We start from the raw sequence: 12,919 nt of genomic DNA on the forward strand, positions 1-12,919 counted from the left end.
CCAACTTAGGACTTCCCTGGCAGCACAGTAGATAAGAATCTGCCTGCCAGTGCAGAGGACATGGGTTCGATCCCTGATCGGGGAAGATCCCACATGCTGCAGGGCAACTAAACCCAGGGGCCATACCGCTGAATCTGTGTGCCTAGAGCCTGTGCTCCTCAACAAGAGAAACCAGCACCCTGAGAAGCCTGAGAGCTGCAACAAAGAGCATCCCCTGCTGGTCACAAGTAGAGAAAGCCCTTGAAAAGCCACGAAGAGTCAGTGCAGCCAAAAATAAATAAGTAAATCCTGTCAACTTAAACGAGGGGCTCAAACCCCTCTGAGAAGGCAGCAGAGGCCACCAAGCCTGAGCTCTGTGGCCAAGGCCCGAAGTTAAGGGACGAGTGGAGGAGGAGCCCTTCCCTGGTGGATGGCGGCCCGGACGGTACACAATCGGCCTGCAATGTGGGAGACCTGGGTTCAATCCCTGGGTTGGGAAGATCCTCTGGAGAAGGGAATGGTAACCCACTCCAGTGTTCTTGCCTGGAGAATCCCCATGGACAGAGGTGCCTGATGGGTTACAGTCCATGGGATCGCAGCGACGAAGCAGCAGGAAAATGAGCCAGGCTTTGAGAAGAGGTTCCCAGCATTCTCTGCACTGGCCGTGGTGGTGGCGGAGGCGGGTGGGGCGTGCAGAGGGTCAGGCTCTGCCTTGAGCGGTCACCATAGTGGTGACAGCTCTGTCCCACCATGGCCTCTGGTCAACCCCCTGAGAAGTCTTTCAGGGACCAGGCAGCAGCTGCAATGTGCTGTTCTAATTAGGACTTCTGTGAACAGAGCAGGGTTGTGAACTGCGGATAAACGGACAGTAGGACTCCTAGGTAGTGCCGAAGTAAAGAATCCGCCTACCAATGCAGAAGATGCAAGAGATGCTAGTTTGATCCCTGGGTCAGGAAGATATCTCGGAGGAGGAAATGGCAACCCACTCCAGTATTCTTGCCTGGGAAATCTCATGGACAGAGCAGCCTGGCGGGCTACAGTCCATAGGGTCACAAAGAGCCAGACACAACTTAGCGACTGAGCCACGCACGGCCAAGGCAGGACCCTGTGCGCAGTGTATCATGATGTGCACCAAGGCAGGCTCAGAACGCAAACAGCATCCCTCTTCTGATTCCACAGTAAGGACCACCGGCCTCTTTTCCTGCACTGGCCAGAAGGCAACATCTATCACCCTCTCCGCTGCATCAAGAGGCCTCAGAATGAACAAATAAAAGCACTGGTTCCAGGTGCTTCTCTGGTGAGTATCTGAAGGTGCCCTGGGCAGGGGACAGCACCAGAGGTGGGCGGCTGGGCGGAAGGGGGCCACTCACCAGCGTTGCTCTGCTGCTTCGTGTTTTTGATGTAGGCGGAGAACTTGGCGAAGATGTCAATGCCTGCCGTGTTGGATTCCCGATGTTTCGCAGCCAGCCTGGGGTACCTGGAAGGCAAGATGTGTTCTCAGGTGAGTGAGAACTTGGAGGTCCTTTAAGGGAGAGCCTCTGTCAGTCACCTCATGACGAACAACACTCTCGTCTTCAGCAGGACCTATAGGTCTTTTGAGGTTTCTCCAACCTATTCTGTAGGGAGGGTGGGCACTTGTACCCTTAGTTCAAGGACAGTGCCAGTGAGGGGGCTGGATTTTACCCCATGGGCAAGGCAGTTGTTAGAGGTACGTGAAGAGTCACATAGGGAGGGTGGTCTTTTAGGGACAAGAAAGAGGAGAAGCACATGGGAAGCATTTAAACATATTCAGTGATCGTGCCTACTTGCTATTTGGAGCCTGTAATGTGTTGAGTGTTATCTCTACAACCCATGTCCACCCAGGACCTCAGAATGTGAACTTATTTGGAAATAGAGTCTTTGCAGATGTAATTAGTCAAGAGTCTCAAGGTGAGATAGTACTGATTTAGTGTGGTCCCTAAATCCAGTGATTGGTGTCGTCATAAAACAAAAAGCAGACACAGAGCTGGGGTGGGAGGAGGGGGCATGTGAGTCCAAAGGGGGTAAACTTGTTTGTAGCAGAATCCGTGGCTTTGACCCCATTGGTGCCCTCAAAACAAGCCATTCTGATTTTCAAAAGATATTATTTCATGAGCATTCTACATGAATGGTCAGACAAGAGTGGAGGGAAGTGGGGGAGGGGCAATTGCTTGACCATCATAATCACTAAGTATGTGGACTTTTGTGATCTTTGGGTGAAGAGTGGACTTCCAGCTGTTTGGCTACTTTATGTTTAAAACGCAAAAATTTTTTTTTTTTGGTTTAATGTTTTAAATAATTTGAAGCAAAACACCTTTAACAAGTATTTGTTTTTCTTTCTTTCTTTTTTTTTTTGTTCCTTCACTGTCCCATTAGCTAGGGCCACCTACTCCCGGACCATGTTGAGTGGCTGTTTAATTTCAGATACTGACATTGGATGAGTTTTCCAAAAGTCACTGGGTCCAGCCGTCTGCCCTTGGGCAGATACGAGGCATTATCGCCCTTATTTTACAGGGAAGCAATTGGAGACCAGAGAAGTTAAATGACCATTTGAGGTCATTTATTATTTGAGGTCATTTGAGGCCATTTGAGGTCATTATTTATTAACATAGATGATAAATAGTGAAGGGGCCATGAGAACCTGGTTTCTGGGCGCTGGAGCAGCGATCCTCTCACCTCCTCTCTTCTCTGATATCAGTAAAAGCTTACTTGTACTGAGTGTCCACTCTGTGCCAGGCACTGTTCTAAAGCCTTGCCAGATTCATCATTTATTCCTCACAATTCCACTGTTACTGTCATTAGCTTTCTTTCCCACAGGAGACAAACAAGGTGCAAAGAAGCTAAGCAATTTGTCTAAGCTCAGGAGACCAGACGTCAAGGCAAGACTCCAACCCAGGCACTTTCACTTTGGAAGCCCAGCTCTTAGGTTCCGTGTCCCGCGGCCTCTCCTCTGCTGTTCACCCCCCAAGCCGCCAAACACTCCCTGGAGCTGGGCTGAGCACCATGAAGGAACTGCCGTCAGCCACCAGGGGGCGCTCTGCGCAGGTTCCGCACTCATCTCCCCGAATACACTGGGAAATATCAATTCATCTGCTCTGACTGCAGACACAAAGTGATTGTCCCTACCAAATGCTAGGTAACCTTCCAAGATGAGGGAATTTAGGATTAGGATGGGGAATTCGTGTAACTCTATGGCTGATTCATATCAATGTATGACAAAACCCACTGAAAAATAAAAAATTAAAAAAAAAAAAAAAGGATTATCCGTCCCTATTTTGGCTTTCCCACATTGAATCTTAAAACTGAATGTCTTAAATTATTATCAATACATACAAAGTACTCCTTGTTTTTGTTTGATAAATAATAAAAACAGAAAGGACTAGATAATGCATTTTATATTTGGGTTTGTTGGTTGTTTTTTTCCTGCCATCACTTGATCAGACTTCCACTCATCCAACCATTTCTTCATGACCAGTGTGGGCCAAACATGAGTGAGTGGTAACCAAATCCAAATTGGGTGACAAAGGGCCATGTGTCCAGGGAGACTATACTAGTTCCATCCTGTGTTCTAAATAGTATGAGTCATTGAGATTTGACTTTATAGCATAATGTCCCACTTGAAGATTGTCCTGGTAGGAAGTGTATCTTCAAATATTAACCTCACAGATTTTGGTAACTAGACTTGGGGCAACTACTATTCAGGATGTTAAGTACTTTTATTTTAGCTCCATATTTACACCATATTTTAAATATGCAGATGAGTGGGTTCCAGGGTACCTTTTGTTTCTCTAAAAGGCTAACAAATAGTGCTTTATCTATAGAAATATCTTTGAAATAAGATTGTAATGTGATCAGGTGACAAAGTGATGGGCAATTTCTCTAACTCAGGGGTGAGCCAGCTATGGCCTGTGGGCCAAATCCAGCCCAACATTTGTTTATGTGGCTCCCAGGAGCTAAAAATAGTTTATACACTTTTAAACGATTGAAAAAATCCAAAGAAGGAGATTATTTTGTATGTGTGACAGTAATAAGAAATTCCAATTTCAGCATTCACAAATAAAACACAGCCACATCCATATGTGTGTATATTGTCAATGGCTGCTTTTTGCTCCCCTGGTGGTTCAGCTGGTAAAGAATCCACCTGCCAATGCAGGAGACTCGGGTTCAATCCCTGGGTCAGGAAGAATTCCCTGGAGAAGGAAATGGCAGCCCACTCCAGTATTCTTTCCAGAAAGGCTGGGCAACCTCACTCATGGAAATTTCTCTCCACTCTGTTTTTAAGATATCTTATTTCCAAAGCATGCATTTTAGATATGCACTTAAGCTTCATTCTGGGAAGCGAAACAGTTGGCCATTCATCAAAACAATTTTTTTTTTTATAAATAGTGGCAAAAGAAAAGATATGATTGCAGATGGAAATGCTCTGATTGGCTGAGAGTTCCAACTGACGTCTCACTGACTCACCATAGGCCACCATGCCCCCCGAACAAAAGAACAGCTTGCAACTAAACCAATATGCAGTCATGCCAGGGGTTAGGCTCTGTCCCTGGCATTGGGGATACATTGGAGAAAAAGAGAAAACAATCATCTTGTCCTCATGGGGTGACCTCTGCTGATTTCAGGGCCTCTCCTGGCAGCCTGAGTGTTGACCTCACATTTCCTAATGAGCTGAAAAGTGGAAGGATGTCCCCTCTCTCCCTGACTTCAAACTCCATACAGTAAGCCCCCTACATATGAACCTGCCAGTTGAAAACTTTCAAAGATGCAAACCTGTGTTCATATATCCAATCATGTAAGTTAGTTCACAGTCATGAAATTAAAAGATGTTTACTCCTTGGAAGGAAAGTTATGACCAACCTAGACAGCATATTGAAAAGCAGAGACATTACTTTGCCAACAAAGGTCTGTCTAGTCAAGGCTATATGGTTTTTCCAGTAGTCATGTATGGATGTGAGGGTTGGACTAAAAAGAAAGCTGAGCACTGAAGACTTGATGCTTTTGAGCTGTGGTGTTGGAGAAGACTCTTGAGTCCCTTGGACTGCAAGGAGATCCAACCAGTCCATCCTAAACGGAGATTAGTCCTGGGTGTTCATTGGAAGGACTGATGCTGAAACTGAAACTCTGATACTTTGGCCACCTGATGCGAAGAGCTGACACATTTGAAAAGACCCTGATGCTGGAAAAGATTGAAGGCAGGAGGAGAAGGAGATGACAGAGGATGAGATGGATGGATGACATCTCTGACTCAATGGACATGAGTGAGGGTAAACTCCGGGAGTTGATGATGGACAGGGAGGCCTGGCATGCTGCTGTCCACGGGATCGCAAAGAATCAGACACGACTGAGTGACTGAACTGAACTGAAGTTAGTTCACATGTCTGGCACAAATAGTCTGTGCATGCATCCTCTATAAGTAGCTGTGCTTTTCTGTACTTTACAGTAGTGTATAGAGGAGAGTATCTTTATTTAAAGCCCAGAATGTCTGGAAGTAAGCATAAAAGCAGCAGTGATATAGCTGGTACTGCTAGCGAGTGCCAGCTATTGCATCGTACTACTATACTTTTCAAGGTCCTGTATTGTAAGAATAAAGATGTTTTATTATTTTGTATTTGTTTTTTATGCATTATTTGTGTATAAAGCATTTAGACCTTTTACAGTACAGTACTATATTGCCGATTGTGTCCGTTTCATTCCTAGGCTAACTTTGTCCGACTTACGAACAAATTGGACTTGGGCACAGCACTCCCAGAAAGGAACTTATTCATATGTAGGGAACCTGCTGTACTTTCAACCACTATGCCATCCCATCTTTGGCTGCTGCTCCACCTCCCAAAGAACCAACAAGAACCTTTGTGATTATCACTACTGTGAAATATCCATAGACATGTCTTAAAATAATGAACTCAAAGTATGTTCCACTTTGGCTCTGAGCCCTGTTAATACCTGCCTGACAGCTGGCTGACTAAATGACCAGACATGTAACTAGTCCACTAGTTCCCTCTCCTGAATTTTTACCTCTGTTTATTTTAAACAACAACCAGCTCCGGGAAAGTGCTTTGAGAAACTCATGGAATCCCAGAACTTCTGCTGAAAGGCATCTTCAGAGATGAGGGAATGGGGACGGTCTGAGGGGGGTGAGGCTTGCCCAAGGTCATACAACAAGCGCTGTGTAGGAGGGAGGCCAGACGCTGGCATCCTGACCCTCACTGATGGATCCCACTGACTCGGGCCATTCCGCCAGGAGGAAAGGCAAAGGCCGGCACGTCAACTACAATCCCGACGCTTCCCTGTGGAGCATTAACTGGGTCAGTCTAACCAGGGGGATGGAAGCGAGTCTCATTTAGAAACTACTTGAGACCTCCTGGATTCCTCACTTTGACACCAAATGCTTTGTGGGACCAAATATAATCTTTTAAAAAGATTGTTGGAGTGTTTGTATGTGGTTTTTTTTTTTCTTTTTCCTTTAAAACATAAAACTAAGGGGAAAAAGGCTCCCACAATTTCTTGGCTCTCTGGCAGTTTTAACAAACAGTGGTGTGATGAGAAACACATGCCCACTGGCGCTTGCGGAACAGAAAAGGGGGTTCTGCTGCCCCCTAGAGAACCAGGAGGCCGGCCTGCCCTCCTCTGGGGCCTCGGGACACGGGCCGCCCGACCGACCTCCCAGTTAGAGGCGGTGGGAAGGCAGCCGAGGCAGATGACTTCGCTGCAGGCCAAACAGCCGGTCTCTCCTTGTGCGGCTGAACGACTGGCTTGCTGACATTTCTGGGAGGTAATTAAGGCACCTGCCCCAGCCTGACCCACTCTAAGGCACCGAAGGGACACTCCGGGGGGCTCCGCAATGGTTGATGGTCTCATCCCTAGGACCCCACCTTGGTAGCCTTCTGGAGTTGTGCGCTTTAACAGTTTTGAGGTTCTGCTGCCCGGGTTTGGTGGATTATAGGGTCTCTGATATGTCAGGAATGGACTTAGTAAAAAGCTCCTACATACACTGCAGTCCGGAGGCCTGCATCTGGAGGACCAGATGAAGCAGAACTCAGGAGAGGTGGAGAGGGAGGGGAGGGGTCAGCATCTATGTCCTGCACTGCTTAGCCCGATTTGGACCATGGAAAACTTCTAGTAGCTGATGATACGGTGATGAATCTGATGACGGCCCTCCTCTGGAAGAATCTGCATGTACACACGGGCATATGATTCTCGGGGGGTCTCATGGGCCCTTTTGATCCCGTTAGGGATGTAGACTGGAGAGTCCCCCCAAAGGCACTGCTGGACGGGGGTGGAGGGAGCCTGGCTAAGATGGGCGTGAAGGGTCATCCTTTCCCAGGGGAGAGAGTGGACACTGGCAGCAGGAAAGAGACCCCATGCAGGGGTCACAGGGCATGACTGGCAGAGCCAGGAGTGGGCCTGGGGCCTCCAGACTCAGCCCAGCCCTGCACACTTCCATCTACTGGGCTGGCTATTCATCCTCCCAACTGTTCCAATTCCCCATTCTCTACTGGCCTTGATAGAAGCAGGCACTCCCACAAGCAGGTGTTACTTCTAAAAGGGAAAACACTAACTTCATGGTGGACATTCCCCTCTGGGTCTCCCAGGCAAAGTTAAAATTCTATGTAGTTACCGAAAATAGCATTTATTTTCTGTTGTTGCATCTCAAACCAGCGCCAGCCATGAGGTTAAGTCCCAAGGGATGGAAGATGGTGCCTGAGCCCTCTGGGGGTCCTTTCAGCACAGTGGCTGGCTGGTGTACCATTCAGAGATGTGTGTGGCTAAGCTGGGTGTTCCAGATGAGGCTGACGGGCTGACTTAATCAATTCATTTATTTTTCAAGACTTCTGGACTTGAGGCAGCTTTCCACGCTCAGTGTGAAAATAAACTGTCCTAACGGGGATGACCAAGAATACACTTTCAGGAAGAATGTACAAATGGTTGAGGCTTAATCAGATCACAATGGTTTAAAGTGTTAAGTCACTCAGTGGTGTCCAACTCTTTGCAATATTATGGACTGTAGCCCGCCAGGCTCCTCTGTCCATGGGATTCTCCACGCAGGAATACTGGAGTGGGTTGCCATTTCCTCCTCCAGGGGATCTTCCTGACCCAGGAATTGAACTCAGGTCTCCTGCAGTGCAGGCAGATTCTTTACCATCTGAGCCACTAGTGGAGATCCTCAATGTGGATGACAAAACACTTTTAGGAAGGATGTACAAATGATCGAGGCTTGATGAGATCACAATGAGGAGTTAAATTTAACAGTGATTTGACAGATGTGTGACCTTGGGCAAGTTACCTAACCTCTCCAAGCCTCAGCTTCTCCAGCTGCAAAATTGGGATACTGGCAGCACTTATCTTTCCGGGCACACCATGTGAGGGCTGTAGCAGCCCCAGTGGCCTAATGGATGAGGCACTGGCCGTCTAAGCCAGGGATTGTTGGTTCTAGTCCCACCTGGAATGGTATGATACAGGCTTCCCTGGTGGCTCAGATGGTAAAGAATCTGACTGCCGTGCAGGAGACCCAGGTCCACTCCCTGGGTCTGGAAGATCCCCTGGAGGAGGGCATGGCTACCCACTCCAGTGTTCTTGCCTGGAGAATCCCATGGACAGAGGAGCCTGGCGGGCTATAGTCCATAGCATCGCACAGAGTCAGACACGACTGAGAGAATGTTTCAGCTTCAAGTGAGGGCTATAGCGATATCTGTAAAAAACAAAACTTTAAAATCAACGCAAAACGGTCATCTTTCTTGTCAGGCCACTTATGTCACCTATTAAAGTGAAAGTTGCTCCATCATGTCCAACTCTTTGCGACCCCATGGACTATACAGTCCATGGAGTTCTCCAGGCTAGAATTTCACCTACTAAGTATGTTCTAAAATCCCTCCTGCCTCTCTGCTCCCATCTCACTGTCACTGCCTGAGCCCAGCCTTTTAGCCTGTCTTACCTGGAATGTCACCAACTGGCTCATCCTAGTTGATTTCTAGGAGCTTCCATCCTCTGCTCTCCGTATATTCCCCATCCCCTGAAGAACCTGAAAATGGACTCGACAACACCTTTGCTTAAAGCTTTTCAGGGATAAGCCTGCAGGATTAAGTTTGCACACATCTTCCTCTGTGTGTGTTAACGATATTATTGCCCCGGGTTCTCTTTTTTCTAAAGGTGATTGTTTGAATCTCTGATTTCAATCCAGGTACAATGCACATGTCTAGTTTCCAGCAGCTTTTAGGATTTCAGGGCTCTTCTCTCCTCTTTCCCATTAGGAGCAGCTTACCTATAGAACAAGAACCCATAGCGCTCTGGTCTCTCCCCTCCCTGACCTCATTTTCAGAAGTCAAACTGCTTTCAGTCCATTTTTTTTTTCATGTTTAATTATGGGCTCCGACCAGACAGGGTCAGATTTATGGGTCTTATTCATACATTGGTGTGGTTTAAAGTCACGGGATTACCTCTCTCCTGGCTGACTTTTCACTTCACTTTGTTGACCTTTCAGCTCTTGTTCTGCCATGAAGGAGCCTCTGGCCCACCTCAGGCAGAGGGGCCTGGAGAGAGGACGTGTTTAGGGGGCATCGGCTCTAGGGGGTTGGGCTTTGTAGGGCAGGCTGGAGACGGGCAGCCCTCTGGGGGTGAAGAGGGCTGTACAGGACTCTCTCTTTTCAAAGAGAGGCCTGAGCCCTGAGTTGATGAAGCTCTTTTGGAAATCTACTCCCAGGATCTAGAGAAGCACACGGAACCCTCCCCGTCATTAGCTCCGGAAAGAAGCAGCTCATTACTTTTCAGGGGTCAAAGTCTCCTCCAGGAACTCCTCGATCTTATTGACGTCTGTCTTCACATCTCCGTTGAACGTCAGGAAGGGTGGATGGGTACCAGGGGCGAGGTTGTGCAGGTCAGCAGGCTTTCTGCAGAGAGGAGAAGAGCAAGGTTCAGGGGGCGGCTTATACCAGGGCACTTCACTGACACGGAGACCTGGGGTGTATCGTTCATTATGTATCGTTAGCAAAAACAGAGCTGGAATGGGACGTAGGGCAGAGAAGGGTGGAGAAGGTTCTGGAAGAATGTGGTGTGATATAGGAAATCTGGCCGGCAGCATTCAGTAATAGGAGCAAGACAGGATGGACTTTGAAAAAAGCAGAGCCTGATCACAGGTGACTATCTAAGCTAGAGCCAAGCTTCCAATACCCAGGGCAGAAGTTGGGGTTTGCTTTCAAAAGGTCCTTCACTTATTTGCTTAACAAAAATGTATTAGGCAGAATCCCGAACTTTGAATATTCACGAATTCAGTCATGCTTTTCCACTAAGAACGATATTCTGTGTTCTTCAAGGTTTGCACAAGAGGAAGGAAGTGACATTGTGTTTGACATGGGTCCTTATTCAAGGCAGAAGGCAGGAGCGGGGATGGAGAAAAAAGCGGGGAAGAAGGGCCAGCAGATGGATGGAGGAGCTGGGGAGGGAGAAGACTGCACAGCGGACAGAGGGAGGAGGAGAAATCATGATGGAAACTTCCCGGGGCAGGGCTGGGACATCAGAGTCACCCCAAACCCTCTCTCTGAGAATGCACACTCCTTGTGGGAGGCAGGTGCGGGGCGGGGCGGGGTGGGGGGAACAGTAGAGAGAGGAACCAAGAGAGTAAATAAGGGGGAAGAGGAGTCTGTAACAAAACACATTCCTGGCGTAATCAGCCTGGGAGGGGAAGACAGGAATTTCAATTAAGGTGTCCCTCCCGCGTCCATGCCCAAGCACACACTCTCCAGCTGCCTTCTGCGGCCCTTGGAACTCCTCAGACAATCAACACTGCAAGCACTTCTAAAATCTAATTTCCTTAGTCCCTGTGTTTACTTCCTACGTGTTCCTCCTTTCAGACAATGGAAGGACATTCTTTACCTTCTCTTCCTGTGTTTTAAGGGCTTCCCTGGTGGCTCATATGAGCTCACCTAAGGCAGTGATGGGCTTCCCAGGCTCAGTGGTAAAGAATCCACCTGCCAATGTAGGAGACTCAAGAGACATTGGTTCAATCCCTGGGTCGGGAAGATCCCCTGAAGTAGGAAATGGCAACCCACTCCAGTACTCTTGCCTGGAAAATCCCATGGATAGAGGAGCCTGGAAGACTACAGTCCATGGGGTCACAAAGAGTCAGACATGTCTGAGCCTGCACACACACACACACACACACACACACACACACACACACACACACAAGGCAATGATGCTTGGGTTCTCAGCAGGGTGGGAAAAATCCAACTGATTTTATATTTTAGCAATGAACTCTCTGTGGCTTAAAGATCCAGAAATTATTTAAGTGTTAGTTGTTCAGTTATTTCTGACTCTTTGCAACCTCATGGACTGTAGCCTGCCAGGCTCCTCTGTCCATGGGGATTCTCCAGGCAAGAAAACTGGAGTGGGCTGCCACGCCCTCCTTCAGGGAACCTTCCTGACCCAGGGATTGAACCTGAGTCTCCTGCACTGCAGGCAGATTCTTTACCATCTGAGCCACCAGGGAAGCCCTGGTAAAATTAATAAGGATGATTTTTTTTTTCCCTAAGACTCAGCAGAACAATATCCTTTGGAGTCTGGCATCCTTCTGAGGTACTGCCTGCGGCTGCTACAGTCCATTTCACGTTGCCCATGGATGTTGGTCAGGGGAGGCCCCATCTCTTTGTTGACTCTCTCAGCAGTTAAGAAATTATATAGTTAGAACTTAATTACCTATTGCCAGGTCTAACTTATAGATCATTTAATATACATCAGTCCTCCTTTCCTGACTGGAGGTCAAGATGATGCTAAGGAGAGCTGACACGGGTGGTCTTGCTACCTGCCAGCACAACGTTGAACGCAAGTGGTCCATGGCCTGCCTCCGCAGATCCTCACGATAGAAACAGGGCATCACCGCTATGCCCATTTCCTTACTGGTAAGTAAGGAAACAGATTCAGGAAAGAGAGGGTAACTTGTTCAAGGATACTCAATTCATGGTGGAGCCAGGATAAGAAATTAGTTTTGCTGGGAATTGCTAAACTTCACTATATCAAGCATTTAAAAAGTTCCTTAATTCATATATATATATATATATATTTTTTTTTTTTTTTTCCCAGTAAGAAAGTCTCCTTATCTATAAAACTGGAGTCCTGATACTTAACTGGCCTACTTGAAGGGCGTTGGCAGGACTAGATGTGATAATAGAAAGGAAAGAGCCTCGTAAGGATCTGAGGAATGCTGGGTGGCTGATCCACAGCCAAACACGAGTCCACGTTCACAGATGATACTCCAAAGACCGCCTCTTCTCCCCTAAAGGAAGCCAATCTTCCCAACTGTATGAAAGTCAGCTCTCGCAGACACTGTCTGCATTGCATGTGTGTGTTCATTCATTTGACAGAGGTTAGTTGGGCCCCTGAATGAATGAATTAGCTGCTATGATGGATACAAAGAAACTTAAACATGATCTCAACCAGCCCTTGAGGGATTCAAGGTCTCACCTGAATGACAAAACAAACTTCATAACTGATGACTGCTAAAGAGCATGGTATCTGAACCGAGGAGATGGGGTTTTTGGTGACAGCCTCTCCAACTCTAGATGGGCACCTTAAACAAGCCATTAAATGTGTGTCTAGGTTTCCTCAAATAGAACAAAGAAAAAAATTACACTTTATGTGATTTTTTAATGGGAAAGCAGGCTAATAGTAAAGCACTGGGACTGTAGCTATCATAATCTGGTGAGATGCAAATTGATGGAGTCGGGCAGCAGGGACCATAGATGCTGGGTGAGTCTGGGGGAGGCTGAAGGAGAGATATGCCTGAGAGTAGCGGGGTGGGAGGGGGAGGCTTCCCAGGAGAGGGGGTTGGTCCTGGGAGTTGGGCACCATCTCTCCACATGGTTAAAGGATTATTTTAGGGAAAATGTCCTAAAGGATTGTTTTAGGAAGAATATCCTTATGATAATACAAA

General features: G+C 47.4%; 1 protein-coding gene across 2 annotated transcripts in view; it reads right to left on the minus strand.

The window, feature by feature from the left end:
• CLIC5 (chloride intracellular channel 5) overlaps positions 1 to 12,919 on the minus strand; it is a 167,344-nt gene that overhangs the window by 37,708 nt on the left and 116,717 nt on the right. For both annotated transcript variants that reach the window (XM_065913409.1, XM_065913410.1), the window contains exons 3-4: positions 9,756 to 9,881; positions 1,350 to 1,456 (exon numbers count right to left, since the gene is read on the minus strand). In XM_065913409.1, the coding sequence (XP_065769481.1) occupies positions 1,350 to 1,456; positions 9,756 to 9,881 (233 nt within the window). The remainder of the gene's footprint in view (positions 1 to 1,349; positions 1,457 to 9,755; positions 9,882 to 12,919) is intronic.

This window comes from Muntiacus reevesi, chromosome 20, assembly GCF_963930625.1.
Source record: "Muntiacus reevesi chromosome 20, mMunRee1.1, whole genome shotgun sequence".
In the NCBI taxonomy this organism is placed as follows: Eukaryota; Metazoa; Chordata; class Mammalia; order Artiodactyla; family Cervidae; genus Muntiacus; species Muntiacus reevesi.